This window comes from Oncorhynchus gorbuscha, linkage group LG04, assembly GCF_021184085.1.
Source record: "Oncorhynchus gorbuscha isolate QuinsamMale2020 ecotype Even-year linkage group LG04, OgorEven_v1.0, whole genome shotgun sequence".
NCBI lineage: Eukaryota > Metazoa > Chordata > Actinopteri > Salmoniformes > Salmonidae > Oncorhynchus > Oncorhynchus gorbuscha.
Window position 1 is genome coordinate 34,732,370 of NC_060176.1, and position 20,146 is coordinate 34,752,515.

The 20,146-nt window shown below is 41.9% G+C and overlaps 1 protein-coding gene across 2 annotated transcripts; it reads right to left on the minus strand.

The window, feature by feature from the left end:
- Positions 1–10,053: 10,053 nt before the first annotated feature.
- rab14 (RAB14, member RAS oncogene family) lies at positions 10,054–16,398 on the minus strand. 2 transcript variants are annotated; one of them, XM_046346596.1, is made up of 8 exons: positions 16,263–16,398; positions 15,345–15,403; positions 15,069–15,122; positions 14,469–14,646; positions 12,424–12,490; positions 12,221–12,308; positions 12,067–12,097; positions 10,054–11,958 (listed from the first exon to the last, which is right to left on the minus strand). In XM_046346596.1, exons 2-8 carry the CDS (start codon positions 15,394–15,396, stop codon positions 11,781–11,783), a joined length of 648 nt encoding a protein of 215 aa, XP_046202552.1. In that variant the 5' UTR covers positions 15,397–15,403; positions 16,263–16,398; the 3' UTR covers positions 10,054–11,780. The 2 variants fall into 2 exon arrangements, with proteins under 2 accessions (XP_046202552.1, XP_046202553.1); XM_046346597.1 differs by lacking the exon at positions 15,345–15,403 and having other exon boundaries at positions 15,069–15,084; positions 16,263–16,383.
- Positions 16,399–20,146: the final 3,748 nt, after the last annotated feature.

Consider the following 20,146-nt stretch of genomic DNA (forward strand, 5'->3'; position numbering starts at 1 on the left):
GGCAACACAGACTTTCAACTCCCTCCAAAGATTTTCTATGGGGTTGAGATCTGGAAACTAGCTAGGCCACTCCAGGACCTTGAAATGCTTCTTACGAAGCCACTCCTTCGTTGCCCGGGCGGTGTGTTTGGGATCATTGTCATGCTGAAAGACCCAGCCACGTTTCATCTTCAATGCCCTTGCTGATGGAACGAGGTTTTCACTCAAAATCTCACGATACATGGCCCCATTCATTCTTTCCTTTACACGGATCAGTCGTCCTGGTCCCTTTGCAGAAAAACTGCCCCAAAGCATGATGTCTCCACCCCCATGCTTCACAGTAGGTATGATGTTCTTTGGATGCAACTCAGCATTCTTTGTCCTCCAAACACAACGAGTTGAGTTTTTACCAAAAAGTTCAATTTTGGTTTCATCTGACCATATGACATTCTCCCATCTGACCATATGACATTCTCCCATCTGACCATATGACATTCTCCCAAACTTCTTCTGGATCATCCAAATGTTCTCTAGCAAACTTCAGACGAGCCTGGACATGTACTGGCTTAAGCAGGTGGACACTTCTGGCACTGCAGGATTTGAGTCCTTGGCGGCGTAGTGTGTTACTGATGGTAGGCTTTGTTACTTTGGTCCCAGCTCTCTGCAGGTCATTCACTAGGTCCCCCCGTGTGGTTCTGGGATTTTTGCTCACCGTTCTTGTGATCATTTTGACCCCACGGGGTGAGATCTTGCGTGGAACCCCAGATCGAGGGAGATTATCAGTGGTCTTGTATGTCTTCCATTTCTTAATAATTGCTCCCACAGTTGATTTCTTCAAACCAAGCTGCTTACCTATTGCAGATTCAGTCTTCCCAGCCTGGTGCAAGTCTACAATTTTGTTTCTGGTGTCCTTTGACAGCTCTTTGGTCTTGGCCATAGTGGAGTTTGGAGTGTGACTGTTTGAGGTTGTGGACAGGTGTCTTTTATACTGATAACAAGTTCAAACAGGTGCCTTTAATACAGGTAACGAGTGGAGGACAGAGGAGCCTCTTAAAGAGGCTCTTACAGGTCTGTGAGAGCCATAAATCTTGCTTGTTTGTAGGTGACCAAATACTTATTTTCCACTATAATTTGCAAATATATTCATTAAAAATCCTACAATGTGATTTAAAAAATAAAAATAAATATAATTTTGTCTGTCATAGTTGAAGTGTACTTATGATGAATATTACAGGCCTCTCATCTTTTTAAGTAGGAGAACTTGCACAATAGGTGGCTGACTAAATAATTTTTTGCCCCACTGTACATACAAATGAGTAGTGAAGTCCTGTCCTATGTCATTCTTCATTCGTTTGACAGTTCTTAGAAAAAAATCAAATAACTCAATTGGATAGATACAGAGAGGAAAGATGGAGAGTGTGCTGAAAGAGCGATGTGCCAGATTCAAACCAATGTTGCATCAGTATATGTGGCAGTGGCTTAGACCGCTAGACGACCCAGATGTATTTCTGTAGACATTATTTCAAGACAGATGTTTTTTATTTTATTTAACCTACAAGAAAGGGAAGGCTGAACACGCCTCCATTCACATCGACAGGTCTGTAGTGGAGCGGTGTGTGTCCACACCAAGAAAGTTGTGAATTTATTTAACTAGGCAAGTCAGTTAAGAACAAATTCTTATTTACAATGATGGCCTACCCCGACCAAACCCGGACGACGCTGGCCAATTGTGCGCCGCCCTATGGGACTCCCAATCACGGCCGGATGTGATACACCAAGGACTGTAGTGATGCCTCTTGCTCTGAGATGCAGTGCCTAAGACCACTGTGCCACTCGGGACCCACCACTTTAATTTGGTCCTATGTAGCAAAATTTGAAGTGGTGTTTTTTACATTAGATTAAAGTAGAGACTGAGCTAGAAAATGGTATATCATACACTGCAGTTGAGCAACAATGGGAAAGTAATTCTGCTTTGAAAGTTGATAAACTTGTAACCCCACTTTTGATAAAATGTCCCGTCCCCCATTCAGCACCGTTCACACCCTCTTAGCCTCACCCATCTCTTTAAGAATTTACATATGAGGCCATGTGCTAAATAGAGTGATTAAGGTAGTGTAGTAAACAACCAACGATTAAGACTAAAAGTGGGGAAAGTAGTAGTAAAAATACACTTCTCTAGTCCTTGGCCTAGATCCTAATCTGATTTTGGTGCAGGTCATGTTGTTTTTCACATTACCGTCTCTACATCAAATAAAATAAAATGTATTTTGTCACATGCACAGGATACAGAAGGTGTAAACCCTACAGTGAAATGGTTACTTGCATAGTGGAGTATTTTGTTTAGACCCATAATCCCAGCCCATACTACCATGCACCATGCATTAATCTGCTGGAAGCTAAAGCTAACCAACTTGGTTAAAAGTTAGCTAGCTAGCTAACATTAGGCTATAACTAGCAATGAAAATGTATTTCTGAGATGCGATTAATATTAATACACAGCTCATACTGGCTAGCGAGCCAGCCAGCTAATATTGCCTGCTAGCTAACAGTATGCTTAAACTTGCAATGAAAATGACTTTCTGACAAAATTTGAAATGTATAATATCTGAAAATGTAGCTAGACTCTTACCCGTATTCGTGGATGAACGCGTCTCCCTCTCTGTCATGGATGCCATTATCTCATATGTATCTACTGCATCTTGCCTATGCCAATCGGCCATCGCTCATTCATATATTTGTATGTACATATTCTCATTCATTCCTTTACACTTGTGTGTATAAGGTAGTTGTTGTGAAATTGTTAGGTTAGATTTCTTATTAGATATTACTGCATGGTCGGAACTAGAAGCACAAGCATTTCGCTACATTCACATTAACATCTGCTAACCATGTGTATATGACAACTTGATTTGAGCGTGCTACATGGCAAACCAATCCGAACTCATCTCTCGCCATGTCCAGCCCATCCATTATCTAGGGTTAGGCCAATCATGGCTAGCGGGGTTCCTGTTTTTGTTTTTGTTTTTCATGGCTAAACCAACAAAGCTCATAATTTAACAATTTATTTTCCAGATGACATACAAGTTTGTTATTAAGGCACATAAAAGTTCACATGTTCCAGAAGGCGTTTCAGACAAAAAACGCATTTTGATTAAAAAATAAAAATGTCTTTGTGCAAATGCCTCTCCTGTGATGTAGTGACGTGTGACATACGCCTAGGTTTCTGGGTCACAGATGGGCAGGGAAGGCCTATCTATGCCATTCTTCATTTGTTTCTGACTATTCTGTTGTCCTCGCCAGGCTCAGCTGGGCAGACGCATGTGGTCTCAGGAAGAGTTTCTGAGCCAGCGCAGGCAGCAGACCGAGGGGAGTCTATTGGGGCTGAGCAGACGAGTGGACAAGCTGGGCCAACTGCTCGGCAACTGCACCTCGGACTCCCTCTCTCTGAGCTCCTCTGAGCCCCCACTTAAACAAGGCTATGTAAGTGTGAGCAAAAAGGGAAGGAACCCTTGTCTAATAGCACTTATAGCAGCTACATTCATCCATCAGTAAAGGAATTTGTGATATGCCATGGTACTGTTTACATTTATTTTAGAACAACCCTAAAAGTTCATGTATATTCCATTGTATCCATAAGCTACAAGTGGAAATCAGTTAACAATACAGTCTCGGTCTTAATCTGTTTAGCCAGATGCTCCAGAGAAATGGCGTCTCCAGAAGAGTGCGCAGGCGGAGGTGTCCCACAAACCTGTGAGACTGGATCCTACACTACTTGAGAAGTAGCCAGGCCCCAGGCTGCGTCCAGGCCTCTGACAGCCTCCCAGCCTCAGTGTAGGGTGAAGTTGCCCCTAGATGCTGATATTGGGTCTTCTTTGCATTTCCCCACTAATGGTTAAGGTTAGGATTGGGGGAGGAAAGCTGATCCTAGATCACTGCCTAGGGGAAACTTCACCTTAGAGCGTGAAGTCATCCTTTCTGTTTGGTGTGGCATGCCTCAACATGATCCACCATCACAGCAATATTTACCCAGGGTGAAGAGGAACAGTCTCCCATCCATCCAAAGTGCACTTACTTGGCCTGTCAGCAGGATCATCAAGCAAGATTTTATTTTTTTATGAATATATATATACAACTATGCATTTGTGTGGCTTAAGTATTGTATCCTTAACATAGTTTCCACTACCTCAACTAGTTTGAGAAGTTTTTTGGGCAAATTCAATTACATTTTTGCCTATGAATATGCTTGTTTTTGTATGATATATTGGTATATTTTTTTACTTTTCAATATCGATGTCTCATTTATTTACAAGCTTTCCAGTCACGGTAGCATTTCATTCCTAGCATCCGGCTAATGCATGAAAATTCTGTTTGTTACAATCAATATGTTTTGTGGACTTCAGTAGACATATGTTGCTCTCCGGTTTTTGTGATTAAACAAAGGTGTGGTTGAATGTATTGTCTTGGCCTTGGATCTATATATCAGGGTTTCAAGGCATCTAACAGGTTATAGAGCAAGCAACGCAATTATCGCAACACATAGATTGTCATGGATTTTTTCCCCTGGCTTGATACCCCTGCACCACTACTACAACACAATCAAATTGTGCAACATCTGCCGGGTTGTGTTACTTCGCCCAATATCATTATTAAGGTGATAGGGCCACAAGTGGTTTGAAGCGCGTGCACCCAGGGGGAATTGACATCCAAAATAAAGTGAAAAAGCAAAAAAGTGATGTCATTACTGTAGTTAGCTAAATTGAATATGTCAATTCCTTTAGACATATTTTAAGATACCTTATTGGAATTATGAAAAATCACCCTGAAAATGTACCTGTCCTTCAAATGAGGGGGAACTATTTTACCAAACGCCATTCTGCTGCCCAGTTGTGATAGCTAATGGTTGAAGTATCACTGCGCAGGTCCTTGTGGACAACGTACGGCACCACAGTACCTCCAGGCTCTGATCAGGCCCTACACCCAAATAAGGGCACTGCGTTCATCCACCTCTGGCCTGCTCATCTCCCTACTTCTGAGGAAGTACAGTTCCCGCTCAGCCCAGTCAAAACTGTTCGCTGCTCTGGCTCCCCAATGGTGGAACAAACTCCCTCACGACGCCAGGACAGCGGAGTCAATCACCACCTTCCGGAGACACCTGAAACCCCACCTCTTTAAGGAATACTTAGGATAGGATAAAGTAATCCTTCTCACCCCCCCCTTAAAATATTTAGATGCACTATTGTAAAGTGGCTGTTCCACTGGATGTCATAAGGTGAATGCACCAATTTGTAAGTCGCTCTGGATAAGAGCGTCTGCTAAATGACTTAAATGTAAATGTACATTTGGGTGAGGGTTTTTTTCTCACCTAAGTAGCCTCGTTTCAATGCCAAAAACAAAATGAAACTATCTAGTGTTAAATAACTACACAACGTAAAATACAGGTAGCCTAGTCAAATAATTAACATCCGATCACATTAACCGTTACTCTCTCGCGGGAATTCCATTAACGGTCCATATGTAGCTGCAGCGCATTCCGTTTGCTCGAAAATGGATGAATGTTTTTTTTAAGTAAGGCAGACGTCCATAGAAACACTTACCAGCTGTACTGGTAGTACTGCTACTACCAGCAGTACTGCACCTGTCAACGACACAAGTTGTTCTGCTTCCACGCGCACATTCAATGCTAGCATCAGGAGTTCAACATTTGTTGTTAGCCCAGCTAGCATGGACACAGTTGTGCATCTGATGCAGCCGAAAAGCTACTGCCCCCTTACCCGGGAAATCACTGAACAACAGACAGGGATATTGGACCATCGAAGAGACGCAAATATGATGAGAACTATATTGATTTGAGGTTCACTTATATTGGGACTAGTGCCTTTCCTCAGCCACATTGCAAAAGTACTATCTCACAATCCGATGAAACCTTTACACTTGCGCAGACATTTAGAAACAAAACATGCCATATTGAAAAATAAGCCAAGGGATATTTTTTTAGCGAAAATGTATGACTTTCGAGTAGTAAGACATATAAAAGCAACGTAAACCATTAGTAAGAAGGGGGTAAAAGCGTCTTATATGGTGAGCTACCGAGTGGCTAGGACAGACAAGCCCCATACTGTTGTGGAGGATTTAATTATTCCTGTTGCTGCGGATATGGCTGGGGGAAAAGGCAAACAAAACTACAGACAATGCCTCCATCAAACAACACTGTTTTACGACGCATCAGTGACATGGTAGATGTTTTGAAACAATTACTGTTTTGCATACAAGTCAGTGAATTCTATGCGTTACAGCTGGATGAGTCAGCGTGCCTGGCACAGCTGGTATATTTCCGTTACATTTATGAGGGGTCAATTAAGGAGGACATCCTCTTCTGCAAACCACTGGAAGCCAGGACAACAGGATATTATATTTTTTAAGTACTGGGCAGCTTTGTGACATCAAATTGACTTTGGTGGTCAAGATGTGTTGGTATCTGTACTGATGGCGCAAAAGCCATGACAGGGAGACAGTGGAGTGGTAACGCGCGTGCAAGCAATTGCCCCCTACGCCACTTGGGTACACTGCAGCATCCACCGAGATGCTCTTGCTGCCAAGTGAATGCCTGACGGCTTGACAGATGTTTTGGACACTACAGTGAAAATGGTTAACTTTGTTAAAGCAAGGCCCCTGAATGTATTTTCGGCACTATGCAATGATATGGGCAGTTACCATGTAAGACTTTTACAACATACAGAAGTGCGCTGGTTATCAAGAGGCAAAGTATTGACACTTTTAATTGAGAGATGAGTTTAAAGTTTTCTTTACTGACCATAAATTTAAATTGCCTGACCACTTGTACTAGTTTCTCACACGACTGTCCTATCCGGGTGATGTTTTTTTTCTCACTTGAGTGATCTGAATCTAGGATTACAGGGACATTCCACAACTATATTCAATGTGCAGGACAAAATTGAGACTATGATTAAGAAGTTGGAGCTCTTCTCTGTCTGCATTAAGAAGGACACCACACAGGTCTTTCCATCATTGTATGATTTGTTTGTGTGCAAATGAACTCAAGCTTATGGACAATATCAAATGTGATATTGTGAAGTACCTGAGTTGGGTGGGCAATTACGCAGGTATTTTCCCGAAACGGATGACACAAACAACTGGATTCGTTATCCCTTTAATGCCCTGCCTCCAGTCCAGTTACCGATATCTGAACAAGAGAGCGTCAATTAAATTTAATCAGAAGTTAATGCCAGATTTCTTGATTGGGCATTGCTCCAGAGTATGCTGCCTTGGCAAATCGCACTGTTAAGACACTGATGCCCTTTGCAACCATGTACCTATGTGAGAGTGGATTCTCAGCCCTCACTAGCATGAAAACTAAATACAGGCACAGACTGTGGAAAATGATTTAAGACAGACTCTCTCCAATACAACCCAACATTGCAGAGTTATGTGCATCCTTTCAAGCACACCCTTTTCATTAACCTGTGGTGAGTTATTCACAATTTTTGATGAACAAATAAGGTTTAATATGTAAGATGGTTGAAGAAGTTATTGATTATTATTTGTGCCCTGGTCCTACAAGAGCTCTTTGTCACTCCCCACGAGCTGGGTTGTGACGACAACTCACACTCATTCTTGTGTTTAATAAATGTATTGTATAGTGTGTGTGGCAGGCTTACAATGATGTCAAAAAACATTTGAGAGTGCGCTGACCCAGATGCTAGAGGGGGTATGCAGCTGGAGGTTGAATGTTTGAAGGGGTACGGGACTATAAAAAGTTTGGGAACCACTGATATAAGGAAATCAGTCAATTGAAATTAATTCATTAGGCCCTAATCTTTGGATTTTACATGACTGGGCAGAGGCTCAGCCATGGGTGGGTCTGGGAGGGCATAAACCCACCCACTGGGTAGCCAGGCCCAGCCAATCAGAATTAGTTTTCTCCCACAAAAGGGCTTTATTACATACAGAAATACTCAGTTTCATCAGCTGTCCGGCTGGATGGTCTCAGAAGAAGAATCTGGATGTGGAGGTCCTGGGCTGGCATGGTTACATGTGGTCTGATGTTGTAAGGCCGGTTGGATGTTCTGCCAAATTCTCTAAAATGACATTGGAGGCGGTTTATAGTGGAGAAATTAACATTAAATTCTCTGACAACAGCTCTGGTGGACATTCCTGCAGTCAGCATGTCTGCACACTTCCTCAAAACATGAGACATCTGTGGCATCGTAAAGTGGCCTTTTATTGTCCCCAGGACAAGGTGCACGTAATGATCGTGCTGTTTTATCAGCTTCTTAATATGCCACACCTGTCAGGTGGCTGCGTTGTCATTGCAAAGGAGAAAAGCTCACTAACGGGGATGTAAACAAATTTGTGCACACAATGAGAGAAATAAACATGTTTGGCGTATGGAATATTAATGGGATCTTTTATTTCAGCACATGAAACATGGGCATTTATTTTTTTGTTCAGTATAGATACGTACCGAGTCATCTTTAAAGGGAAAGATGCACATCCCTAGTTACCACACACAAGATTGCCCTTAATCCAGAATAAAATCTAATTACAGAAAGAGTTGTTTATCCATAAATATTTTACCATGGTTAAAGAGGTGGTCCTTCGAAGCAAGTATTATTACACAAACTTTTTATAATCTGGTCTTGTCAAGAGCATCTGTGCTTAGATTCACAAGAGTATAAAGAATGTACAATAATGGTTATCTAAATAAAGTAATTCAATAATGAAAGTACATTATGCAAACTCAATTGTACATTTGCTCAAGACAAATTATTTACATTAATCAAAGAAAATCATTACAAACAAATGGCTAGCCATCAGTGAACCAATTCCAACACGTAAGATTTTTGACCAGGGACCATATATGTGTCAAGCCTATCAGAGTAAGAGTGTGGATCCAGGATTAGTTTAGCCTTTTAGATCATAATGAATAAGACTACATGGACAGGGTGGGACCTGATCCTAGATTCTCTCCCACTCAGCTGCTTTGTGAATATGAGACTAGGCTTACGTGATGGAGCTACATTTAATGAGACCAATTTAAATCCTTCTCAACGCTTCCAAGGAGACCGCATGGGGAAAAGCACCACAACTAATATTAGCCAGTCTCTTCATGCCACCAAAAAACTTGAGTGAAAGGCAGACTGGACCAGTCTTTTTACAGTGCATCGAGCTTTGAGAAATTGCATTACAGTTGTATCTTCTAAACCCATTTTCAAGATAACACCACTGCTGCGTTGCGATACTGAGCCCTGAAATACAGATTGAACATAACACACTAACACCTCTGCTGGGGGAAAAAAAAGCCTTCAGAATCATAGCTCGACATCTCTCCAACTAAGAAATCAATACATCAGTGATGTCAAGGTAAATGGAAAAGTAAATATGGAATGACTTCAATGAAAGATTAGTAAGAAAAATATATTTCACAAAACATGAGAAACTTAAGCTCTCTACAGAATGCACCACGTGTGGTCATCCCAATGTGGAGATTGTTGTGAAATGGTTGAGGAATGAGCTTTCCTATCCTCTGGGGTGTATTCATTAGTGCAAAACGATTTGCATTAGAAAACATTTTGCAACAAAAACAAGGGTTTGTTATTGGACAAATTCAGGTAGGTCCTTATCCATTTGCTTTCATTTGGTTCATAATGTATATTCCAGAGGAATCTGGTGGAGGAAGAGTTCATTGTAAAGTCTGGAATGGAATCGTAACATCAATCAACTTGTTTGACGTTCCATTTCTACCATTTGACGTTCCATTTCTACCATTAAAATGAGCCCATCCTCCTATAGGGCCTGCCACCAGCCTCTGGAATACACCCCTGCTAAGACATGAAGAAAAGGGACAGGAACCGCTTTAGGTGAGTAGCTAAGATATCTGCGTGGCTCAGACAGCGCAACTCGATGCTCCATTACAAGAAGGGAATGAATCTGGTGTTATCCAATTTGTAAGTCGCTCTGGATAAGAGCGTCTGCTAAATGACTTAAATGTAAATGTATTAGAATCGGAACAAACCAGACAAAAAAATACAAAATATTTTTGTGCCTTTGAATGGGGTATGGTAGTAGGTGTGAAGAACTGCAACGTTGCTGGGTTTTTCATGCTCAACAGTTTCCCTTGTGTATCAACAATGGTCCACCAACCAAAGGATATCCAGCCAACTTGACAAAACTGTGGGAAGCATCGAGTGAACATGGGCTAGCATCCTTGTGGAAAGCTTGACACATTGTAGAGTCCATGCCCCAACAAAGTAAGGCTGTTCTGGGGGCAAAAGCGGGTGCAGCTCAATATTAATGTGTCCCAAATGTTTTGTACAATCTGTGCATATGATCTGAAGAGAGGCAGTAAAATATATCAAAATATATTTATGAATCTAATATAGTAGCCTATTGAATTTACAGAACGGCGTGCTTACATTAGTCTGCGTAACAAGTTAACACTAAATCAGGCAAAAACAATCACAGAGAGAATGATATGGGGGGTGTGATCAAGGGTCGCATCCCAAATGCCACAATATTACCTATGCAAGTGCACGACTTCTGACCAGAGTCCTATGGGTACAATTTGGGATGCAAGTAGTGAGATGAAGTCCCTGAGATTACATCAATCAAAGGGAGAGGTGCATTGCTGAACCACCTCAAGTCCTACTAAAGTGCCCCAGGGGACATAGGAGAAATATCCCTCTAATACAAAGCCACGGGCTGAGCAGGATGACCAATTTTCACAGCCACCATAGATCCACATACAATACTCCCATTTGAGTCACAGCTGGAGTGGGCATCCGAGATGTCTCACTGATCAGAATCTCTATTGATGGGGTGTAATTCATTGGACAATTAGGTTTTTCCCTCCCTGTTTGCTTCCGTACAGTTTCTAGTGAAAACCCCCCTGCTGGAGCTCCATCTCCACCGAAACGGCCTCCACACCACATCACAAAAAGTGCAAAGATTTCTCTTGGACTCCAACGCCAGTGTTCTGTCTAGTTCTGTCTAATTTTCCAATAGTACATGCTACAGGTCAGACCTCTCTCATTGAGGCACCTAAGAAATTTGACAATTTGGTATTTCACACGCTCATATTCTACATGATACTGTACCTATCATTTCCCACTAATGTTCATTAAAATAAATGGGTACAAAAATAGCAAATATTTTATATTAATTATATCGAACAAAAAGTAAATCCAACGTATTCCAAAAACCTCCGGAAACGTTTAAAAAGAATGAACAATTTGGTAAATGGTTATACACATTGAGTGAATCATGCATCCATTATCTTTGGTATCTGTGCCTGTTTGCTGAGTATTTTGCAGCCACTCTTAATAATTTAATTTGAATTAAAACAGTACTACATTCAAAACACCACAAGAGTGATGAATCATTCCATTTATAGTTATGAACATCATGGTTTCTTCTGTGGATAGAAAAAGGCATTTTCTTCAGTAGAGCAGCCAGCCAGCCACAAAGGCCTATTTCTCTGTTGCTGTGTTCTAATCACAATGTGTGACCCATGAAGCTTGCTCATCTCATCATAGGTGCTGGGTGCACTGGGTTATGTAGGCTATGGGGACATACAGCATAGCCGTGTGAGATAGATACGGGGAGACAGAGAGAGAAAGAGAGAGATGGCTGGGAATGGTATAATGCCCATCCCTGGCTCAGAGCCTACTGGGGCCCAGACTGTCATGTCAGTGCCTTGGTGGAGGCATGTGGGCTCCTGGGTGGTAGAGGGAGGCTGTGGCACAGGGGGCAAAGGTCAGCTGGAGGGTCAGTGGGTGGGGTCATTAGCAGCTGCAGCTTTCCTTCTGAGGCAGCGGGTCACTGGTCAGCCGTCCGCCCTGCGGGGCGGAGGGCTTGTGCTGGACACCAGACTCTGCGGCGTTCAGGTCCAGGCTTCCGTCCTGAATGTTCTGGTAGATCTTCTTGGCTGCCTCCAGGAACGCGTCCTCCACATTCTCACCCCTGGGTTACAGGAAAACAACAGACTCAGGCACAATAGACTGACTAGTCCCCTAGTAACTTCAATGCACTCTTTTATGCAAGTGAACACATTTTGGTGTGTTAACTTACGTCTTTGCACTAGCCTCTAGGAACAATAGACCTACAAAAACAAAAGACTGAATTAGGTTCATAAGAAAAGTTTTTGCAAATAGAAAGTGAGATTGTTCCAACTTTGATTTCCCATGATCTACAGTACATGGAGATCTGCAGTGAAAAATCTTACCGTTCTCCTCAGCAAACTGCTTAGCCTCCTCATAGGTTACATCTCGCTGGGCTTCCAAGTCTGCCTTGTTACCAATAAGAATGATCACCTGGGGAGATAGCACACAGGCCAGGGTTGTCATGGCAGCATGGAAATATACAACTGTCTTGTAAAGACATCCCACAGTCTGATCAGGAGTTCAGATTTCCAGCTGGCTGACTCACAGTATTAGGGTTGGTGAGGTTTCTAGCATCAGTCAGCCAGCTGCTAAGGTGGTTGTATGTGCTTCTCCTACAGGAAAGGACAAGAGAACATTTGGAACCATAACAATAAATAGAATTTCAGTTCAAATGTACAAAGACATAGTACCAGATAAGTCATTGTGAATACAAGACAATGGAAATTGAACAAAATGTTAAATGGGGTTACTGAATCCATGCTAATTCTCAACACTCAAATGCTGGGCATCTTATGGGCTGGTTTGCCGAAACCCAGATTTTGCATAGGCCTGGATTCTCCATTAAACATGCTTTTTAGTCCAGGGCTTAATCTGTGAGGCTAGATAAATAATCAATGTAATAGTCGCCAGAGCCGGCGTTATGGGCGGGCCTTAAGGGGCCTGGTCCGCTCTACCGTATCCCCTTGCCCGTCCAAATCAAATATTGATAATTTATTTTTAAAACGGGACGGGAGCCGACAGAAAGACGCATCAATCTCATAAGTCAACCGAACCAGCATTCCTCTATCTCAGTGTGTGTGGCCCGTGTATGTGATGCTGTCTGGACAAAAATACTATGGCATGTCATACTCTTTTTGTCCAGACAGCACCAGATATATATATATATATATATATATATATACACACACAAGTATGTAGACACCCCTTCAAATTAATGGATTTGGCTATTTCACCCACCCCCGTTGCTAACAGGTGTATAAAATTGAGCACACCTCCATGCAATCTCCATAGACAAACATTGGCAGTAGAATGGCCTTACTGAAAAGCTCAGAGACTTTCAATGTGGGACAGTCATAGGATGCCACCTTTCCAACAAATCAGTTCTTCAAATTTTTGCCATGCTGCCCCGGTTAACTGTAAGTGCTCTTATTTTGAAGTGGAAACATCTAGGAGCAACAACGGCTAATCCGTGAAGTGGTAGGCCACACAAGCTCACAGAACGGGACTGAAGCACGTAGAAATTGTCTGTCTTCAGTTGCATCACCCACTACCGAGTTCCAAACTGCCTTTCGAAGCAACTGTAAAGTTTGGCAACTGTAAAGTTTGGTGGATGACTAATGGTCTGGGGCTGTTTTTCATGGTTTGTACTAGGCCCTTTAGTTTCAGTTAACAGAAATCTTAACACTACAGCATACAATGACATTCTAGACCAGGGGTTGGCAACCCTGTTCCTGGAATGCCGCAGGTACTGCAAGATTTTGTTCCAGCTAGGCACCACACTTGACCAACTGAGCTAATTGATCAGTTCAATGATTGACTAAATTCAACACACCTGGTCTTCCAGGTCAGTTAAATCAAAACCATGAAGTGCCTGCCTCACTCCAGGGACCAGGGTTGCCTACCCCTTTTCTAGACAATTCTGTGCTTCCAACTTTGTGGCAACAGTTTGGGGAAGGCCCTTTCCTGTTTCAGAATGACAATGCCCCTGTACACAAAGCGAGGATAATACAGAAATGGTTTGTCAAGATTGGTGTGGAAGAACTTGACTGGCCTGCACAGAGGCCTGACCTGAACTCCATCGAACACCTTCGGCAGGAATTGGAAGGACGACTGCGAGCCAAGCCTAATCGCCCAACCTCACTAATGCTCGTGGCTGAATGGAGGCTGTTATAGCAGCAAAAAGGAAGGGACCAACTCCATATAATGCCCATGATTTTGTAATGAGATGTTCGACAAGCAGGTGTCCACATACTTTTGGTAATGTAGTGTATATCCAACAGTAACAAACTAATAAATGGTTGTGTGTTATTTGGGGGGGAAAATGTAATCGTATTCTAATGTTACCTAAGACCTTCATAAACACAACCAAATTATTATATTTGCAATAGCATATATGAAATGTATTAATAACACTGTTAGAATGTTGCAGTCAGAATGACTGCTCATTAGCTTGGGGGGGGGGGGGGGTCCCTCGAAGCCAAGCAGTTCTAGCGTAAAACATTTTTGTCCCCTTATGGAAATCCAACGCCCATCCAACTGCTTAGTTCTGATAGTCACATCAAGTAAAGCCTAGCTGAGATCCTGGCCTACCTGGTGATGTCATAGACCATGAGTGCCCCTGCTGCTCCCCTGTAGTAGCTGCGTGTGACGGCCCTGAAGCGCTCCTGTCCCGCAGTGTCCCAGATCTGCAGTTTGATCTTCTGGCCGCTCACCTCGATTATCCTTGTGCCAAACTCGACTCCAATAGTGTGGGGGCAGTCTGCCATGACTGTTGGGAAAACAGATGGGCCCTATTAGCTTACTAAAAGTATCTATTGAAGAGAGTATCTTGAGTGCAGTGCACATTTCTTGGTTTGTTAACAGAGGTGTATTCACTAGGAACCAAACTAAAGAGGAGGGTCTAATCCCAATTTGTCCAATAAATCATATTCTTCATGGTGACTATGTTGACTTGCCTGTATTCTGTTTGTATATTAATGTAAATGTACTTGGCAAATAAAGGTCATTATGATACTGAATAAACACTTGATTATGTTGCAAAATGTTTTGCTAGTGTGCATTAATGAATACATCCCTGGATTATGTAACCTTGAATGGAAAGTAAACTATGTAAACATGCAGTGGTACAGTAACGTGATTGTGTACAATCTTCCATAAAGGAGACACCACTGCTTTTTAGACCATACTCACATTTCTTTTCTGTGAACTGGTGAAGCAGGCATGATTTCCCTACACCCATATCCCCTGTAGTGGGAGAAAACAAAGCAATATAGGCAACGCTTACAATTATTCAAAGGCTTATATGAAACAGTGATGTTGAAGATTTATGGGAAGAGTGTTGTAGTTGGGCTCATTTATAAAAGAGGATAAGTATGTACACTTAAGCAGTATTATCATTCTCATGAGACATCAACTAACATTCAGATTAATTTCAGTGAGCTATGTAAAATATGGGAATCCACTTACCAATAATAATGTATTTGAAGATGTAGGAGTAGTTGTATGGAGCAGTAGTCATTTCGGCTCTTGAATAAAGAAAGGAACGTCAATTTTAATGAAACTTTCTAGCTAGCAATAACACCAACCAGAATGTAAACTATAAACAACCATGCCACAGCCTGAGGCCCATTACAACAGTCAAGCTAGAATTGAAAACCATAAGCTAGCTATAACGTTAGCTAGCTAGTTAGCAAACCAATACATTTTCTCGTCATCTACCCTATGCCATAATGAACATATTGCGAACTGCAAATTCACTTTGGCTATCTACTCCGATTTCAGAGCACTCTCGTCAGTGTGCCAGAGCACAGAAAACCTGATGAATTTATGAACGCTCAACACCGGTTGAATAAAAACGTAATTAACGTGTTGCCAACAGCACAGCAACAGCCACCAACTGCTAGGGTGAGTAAAATGGTCAGAGTGAGCTGTTATCTCAGTTAGTTTGGGTGCTTGACTGCCGTTGTGAGGTTAGAACACTCGGACCCTATTCTTCCGCCAGAGCGTCCAGTGTGCACTCTGAACGCTCATTTACGAACGGACAATCTGACAACACTCTGAATTTAAAAACGCCCAGAGCGCACTCTGGCACTCAAAAGTCAATTTAAGAACACACCCTAAGTTAAGCCTATTCGATTTTTGAAAATGTGGTGCTAACTAGATCAGAGGAAAAGGACGAAACAGTAATGTAATGGGGAAAACCTAGCGTTCTACGTTGGCCAAAGGGAACTCCCATTCAGTTGCTAGCTAGTTAGCTAGCTGACTCTTGCTCAAGTTAGCATTAGCTAGCTAAATTACGCATTTAGCTAATTTAAAGTAACGTTGAGCGGTACCAAACTTGAATTCCCCAATTTCAGATAAACATGATACATGTCTTTGTTTTACCTTGTATTTGAATACTTATCTAGCAGTCTAACCCGGCGATCTGATAAATCGGTCCTTTTAAGAGGCTTTCACAATTCTTCATCAATAACAGCTAGCGCAACCAAGTTCAGCTGTATACCGCAACCTACTGGACAGGAGTACACTCAGCTAAAGCTGCACGGATATGGAAGTGATCATTTTTTCCCATGGGGTTTTTCCAATGATGTGTAAATGATGTGATGATGTGTATAAATTACACTGTTGGGGAAGCTACTCTGAAAAGACCGTTTAAAAAGCTACCAGTTACTTCACTCTGAAAGAAGTTAAGCTAGGCTAGTGGCCAATCCTCAAAAATGGCTTTAGTTTTTGAGATACCCCTACCAAATGTAGAACAAAACACAACCATCTTTAAAAAAAAATCTGTCTCTCATTTATGAAATGGATTGTTGTGAAAAATATTTGACTGCAAAAGGGGTGACATTTATAGATATTGGGACACACACCCTAAACTCAAAACATGCAGGATAATGCCTGGCTGGAGGGGGGTACAAATCAAATTTTATTTGTCACATGTGCCGAATACAACAGGTGTAAACCGTACAGTGAAATGCTTACTTACAAGCCCATAACAACAATGCTTGAAGTAAAAAAACTTTTTTTTAAAGTGTTAAAACATTGATTTCTTACAAGAATTTTATAAGCTTCCGGGTTGGAGTTCCGTTCCTTGAAAGCAGCAGCTCTACTCTTTAGCTTAGTGCGGATGTTGCCTGTAGTCCATGGCTTCTGGTTGGGGTATGTACATACAGTCACTGTGGGGACGACGTCATCGAGGCACTTGTTGATGAAGCCAGTGACTGTGGTGTACTCCTCAATGCCATCGTAAGATTCCCAGAACATATTGCAGTCTGTGCTAGCAAAACAGTTCTGTAGCTTAGCATCTGCTTCATCTGACCACTTTCTAACTGACCGAGTCACTGGTGCTTCCTGCTTTAGTTTTTGCTTGTAAGCATGAATCAAGATAGAATTATGGTCAGATTTACCAGGACGTGTACTCCGAGCATGCGCTGACCAACTGGCAAGTGTCTTCAGTGACATTTTCAACCTGTCCCTGACTGAGTCTGTAATAACATGTTTTAAGCAGACCACAATAGTCCCTGTGCCCAAGAACTCTAAGGTAACCTGCCTAAATGACTACCGAACCGTAGAACTCACGTCTGTAGCCATGAAAGTGCTTTGGAAGGCTGGTCATGGCTCACAACACCATTATCCAAGAATCCCTAGACCCACTCCAATTTGCATACCGCCCCAACAGATCCACAGATGATGCAATCTCTATTGCAGTCAACACTGCCCTTTCCCACCTGGACAAAAGAAACATCTATGTGAGAATGCTATTCACTGAGTACAGCTCAGCGTTCAACACCATAGTGCCCTCAAAGCTCATCACTAAACACCTCCCTCTGCAACTGGATCCTGGACTTCCTGACAGGACGCCCCCAGCTGGTAATGCACATAACACATCTGCCACGCTAATCCTCAACACGTGGGCCCGTCAGGGGTGCGTGCTCAGTCCCATCCTGTACTCCCTGTTCACTCATGACTGCATGGCCAAGCACGACTCCCAACACCATCATCAAGTTTGCAGATTACACAACAGGCCTGATCACCAACAGCGAGACAGCCTATATGGAGGTGGTCAGAGACCTGGTCGTGTGGTGCAAGGACAACAACTTCTCCCACAACGTGATCAAGACAAAGGAGATAATTGTGGACTACAGGAAAAGGAGGACCGTGCATGCCCCCATTCTCATCGACAGGGCTGCAGTGGAGCAGGTTGAGAGCTTCAAGTTCCTTGGTGTCCACATCAAAACAAACTATCATGGTCCAAACACACTAAGACAGTCGTGAAGTGGGCACGACAAAACCTATTGCCCCCCCAGGAGACTGAAAAGATTTGGCATGGGTCCTCAGATCCCCAAAAGGTTCTACAGCTGCACCATCGAGAGCATCAACTGGTTGCATCACTGCCTGGTATGGCAACTGCTCGGCCTCTGACTGCTAGGTCTGGCCCAGTACATCACTGGGGCCAAGCTTCCTGCCATCCAGGACCTTTATACCAGGCTTTGTCCCCCCCCCCCCCCCCAAAAAAAAATAATTCAAAGACTCCAGCTTGTTTTCTCTGCTACCGCATGGAAAGCGGTACCGGAGCACCAAGTCTAGGTCCAAAAGGCTTCTTAACAGCTTCTACCCCCAAGCCATAGGGCTACCCTCTTTTACGCTGCTCCTACCACAGTAAAAATACAAGTGTTACTTTAACTCCTATAGTTTAATTAAACTCTGTTTCAGATTACATTTGGTCCCAGTCTATATACTGTTAAAGTTCATCTTCAGGTAGTGTCACATTTTCAGAGTTAATTTGACTCAAAATGGTGTTAAAATTCACACAAATGTGTAATAATATTTAACACTGGTTTAGTTATACTCTCCAGTGTTATTTAATCACTCTTTTCAGAGTCAAGTATACTCAAAGTTGTGTTAAAATTGACACTTTTTTTATCTAGTGTTATCCAGAAAGTTACTGTTACCAAATTACTTAACTTGGTGTCAATATATGTGAATAACCACAACTCCACATGATAAATGTCCAACATTTATTGTAAATGTCATCAATTTCAATGTTAATGCACATCAACCCGCCCTCACCTTTCCTTTTAATCAATGTAACCATTTACAGATCAATGTCAACATCACAAGTGACATGCTCACCAGAAAAAGCAATATGGGACAACAAATGTGTTATTCATTCTATACGATATTTGTATATCAAATCATCTATGATAATGCAGGTTGTCGACATGAAAGAAAACAAAACCATGTTTTGACTTGGTTACTTTGTATGCATGGAAATGTTCTTGAAAAGCTGTATATATATTTTTTTTAAATTATGCTTACCTTCATACCCCAACTATGAATTACAGGTCAAATGTTCTGGATGCAGTGGGGATAATGAATTAGAAAATGGTGCTCTGGTAAAAGTTTTCTGGGGAAACTGTTTAAATAGTTTGCGGTGCTCCACAATCAAATGTTTTAAATAAACATAGGAGAAAATATTATGTTAACTATTTGAAGTCATAAAAGGAGTAGGCCTCAGTGCTGGTCAGTAGAATGTACCAAATCCCCCCCAAAATAAGAATGTTTCTCAGTAGGCACCATGACAAAATTGCATTAAGTCCCAAATCATTCGATCCTTCTGATAAATTCACAGCCACTGGTTTATTGTTTCTTTTCATGAATCCATAATCAAAACTTTGTATTCTTAAATATCTAATTCTGCTGATGTTACATGTTTTTCCATCAGCTAAAGAAATAATAACTTCAACTTGCACTGGGCCACACCCTCTAACAAGTTCTCACAGGTGTATGTTAGTCAAACAATAATTCCATTTATGAGAGATGTTCCTTAAAAAGTAAAATATATAGCACCCAATTTATGAATTCCTCGCTTGGAACCCAAAGGGTTCGCAACCTCAAAATCATTATAGGACAATTTAATCTGTATTGCGTGCCTGTCTATTGAGAACAGAGGGTGACTCTTAATAAAATATCCATCACAAATATCACAGTCTTGTGTCACTGGTATTGCGTCTTTGCAACATCTCTGAAACATGTTGACTTTTTAATATTGACTGCAAGGTAGACAATATTGGAACATACATACATTTGTCTTGAACTGCAATCTGGTCATATGTTCCAGTCCTTTTCGTCTTGTGTCAAATCTTGAGCCAATGACATGTTCAACTGGTTCTACAGTTTCCCACTTCTCTGTGAAAGAATGTGGACCTCTTGTATTCAGAATTTAGCACAGTGAAAGGATTCTCTAACCCTTCAAAACATTCCTAGACTTT

Excerpts from the sequence above, each read along its gene's own strand:
- rab14 (XM_046346596.1), bottom strand. The coding sequence starts at position 15,396 with ATGACTACTGCTCCATACAACTACTCCTACATCTTCAAATACATTATT. Across the intron at positions 15,123-15,344 it reads CTTCAAATACATTATTATTG|GGGATATGGGTGTAGGGAAA; the intron begins GTAAGTGGATTC and ends CTCCCACTACAG. Across the intron at positions 12,491-14,468 it reads ATGGTCTATGACATCACCAG|GAGAAGCACATACAACCACC; the intron begins GTAGGCCAGGAT and ends CCTTTCCTGTAG.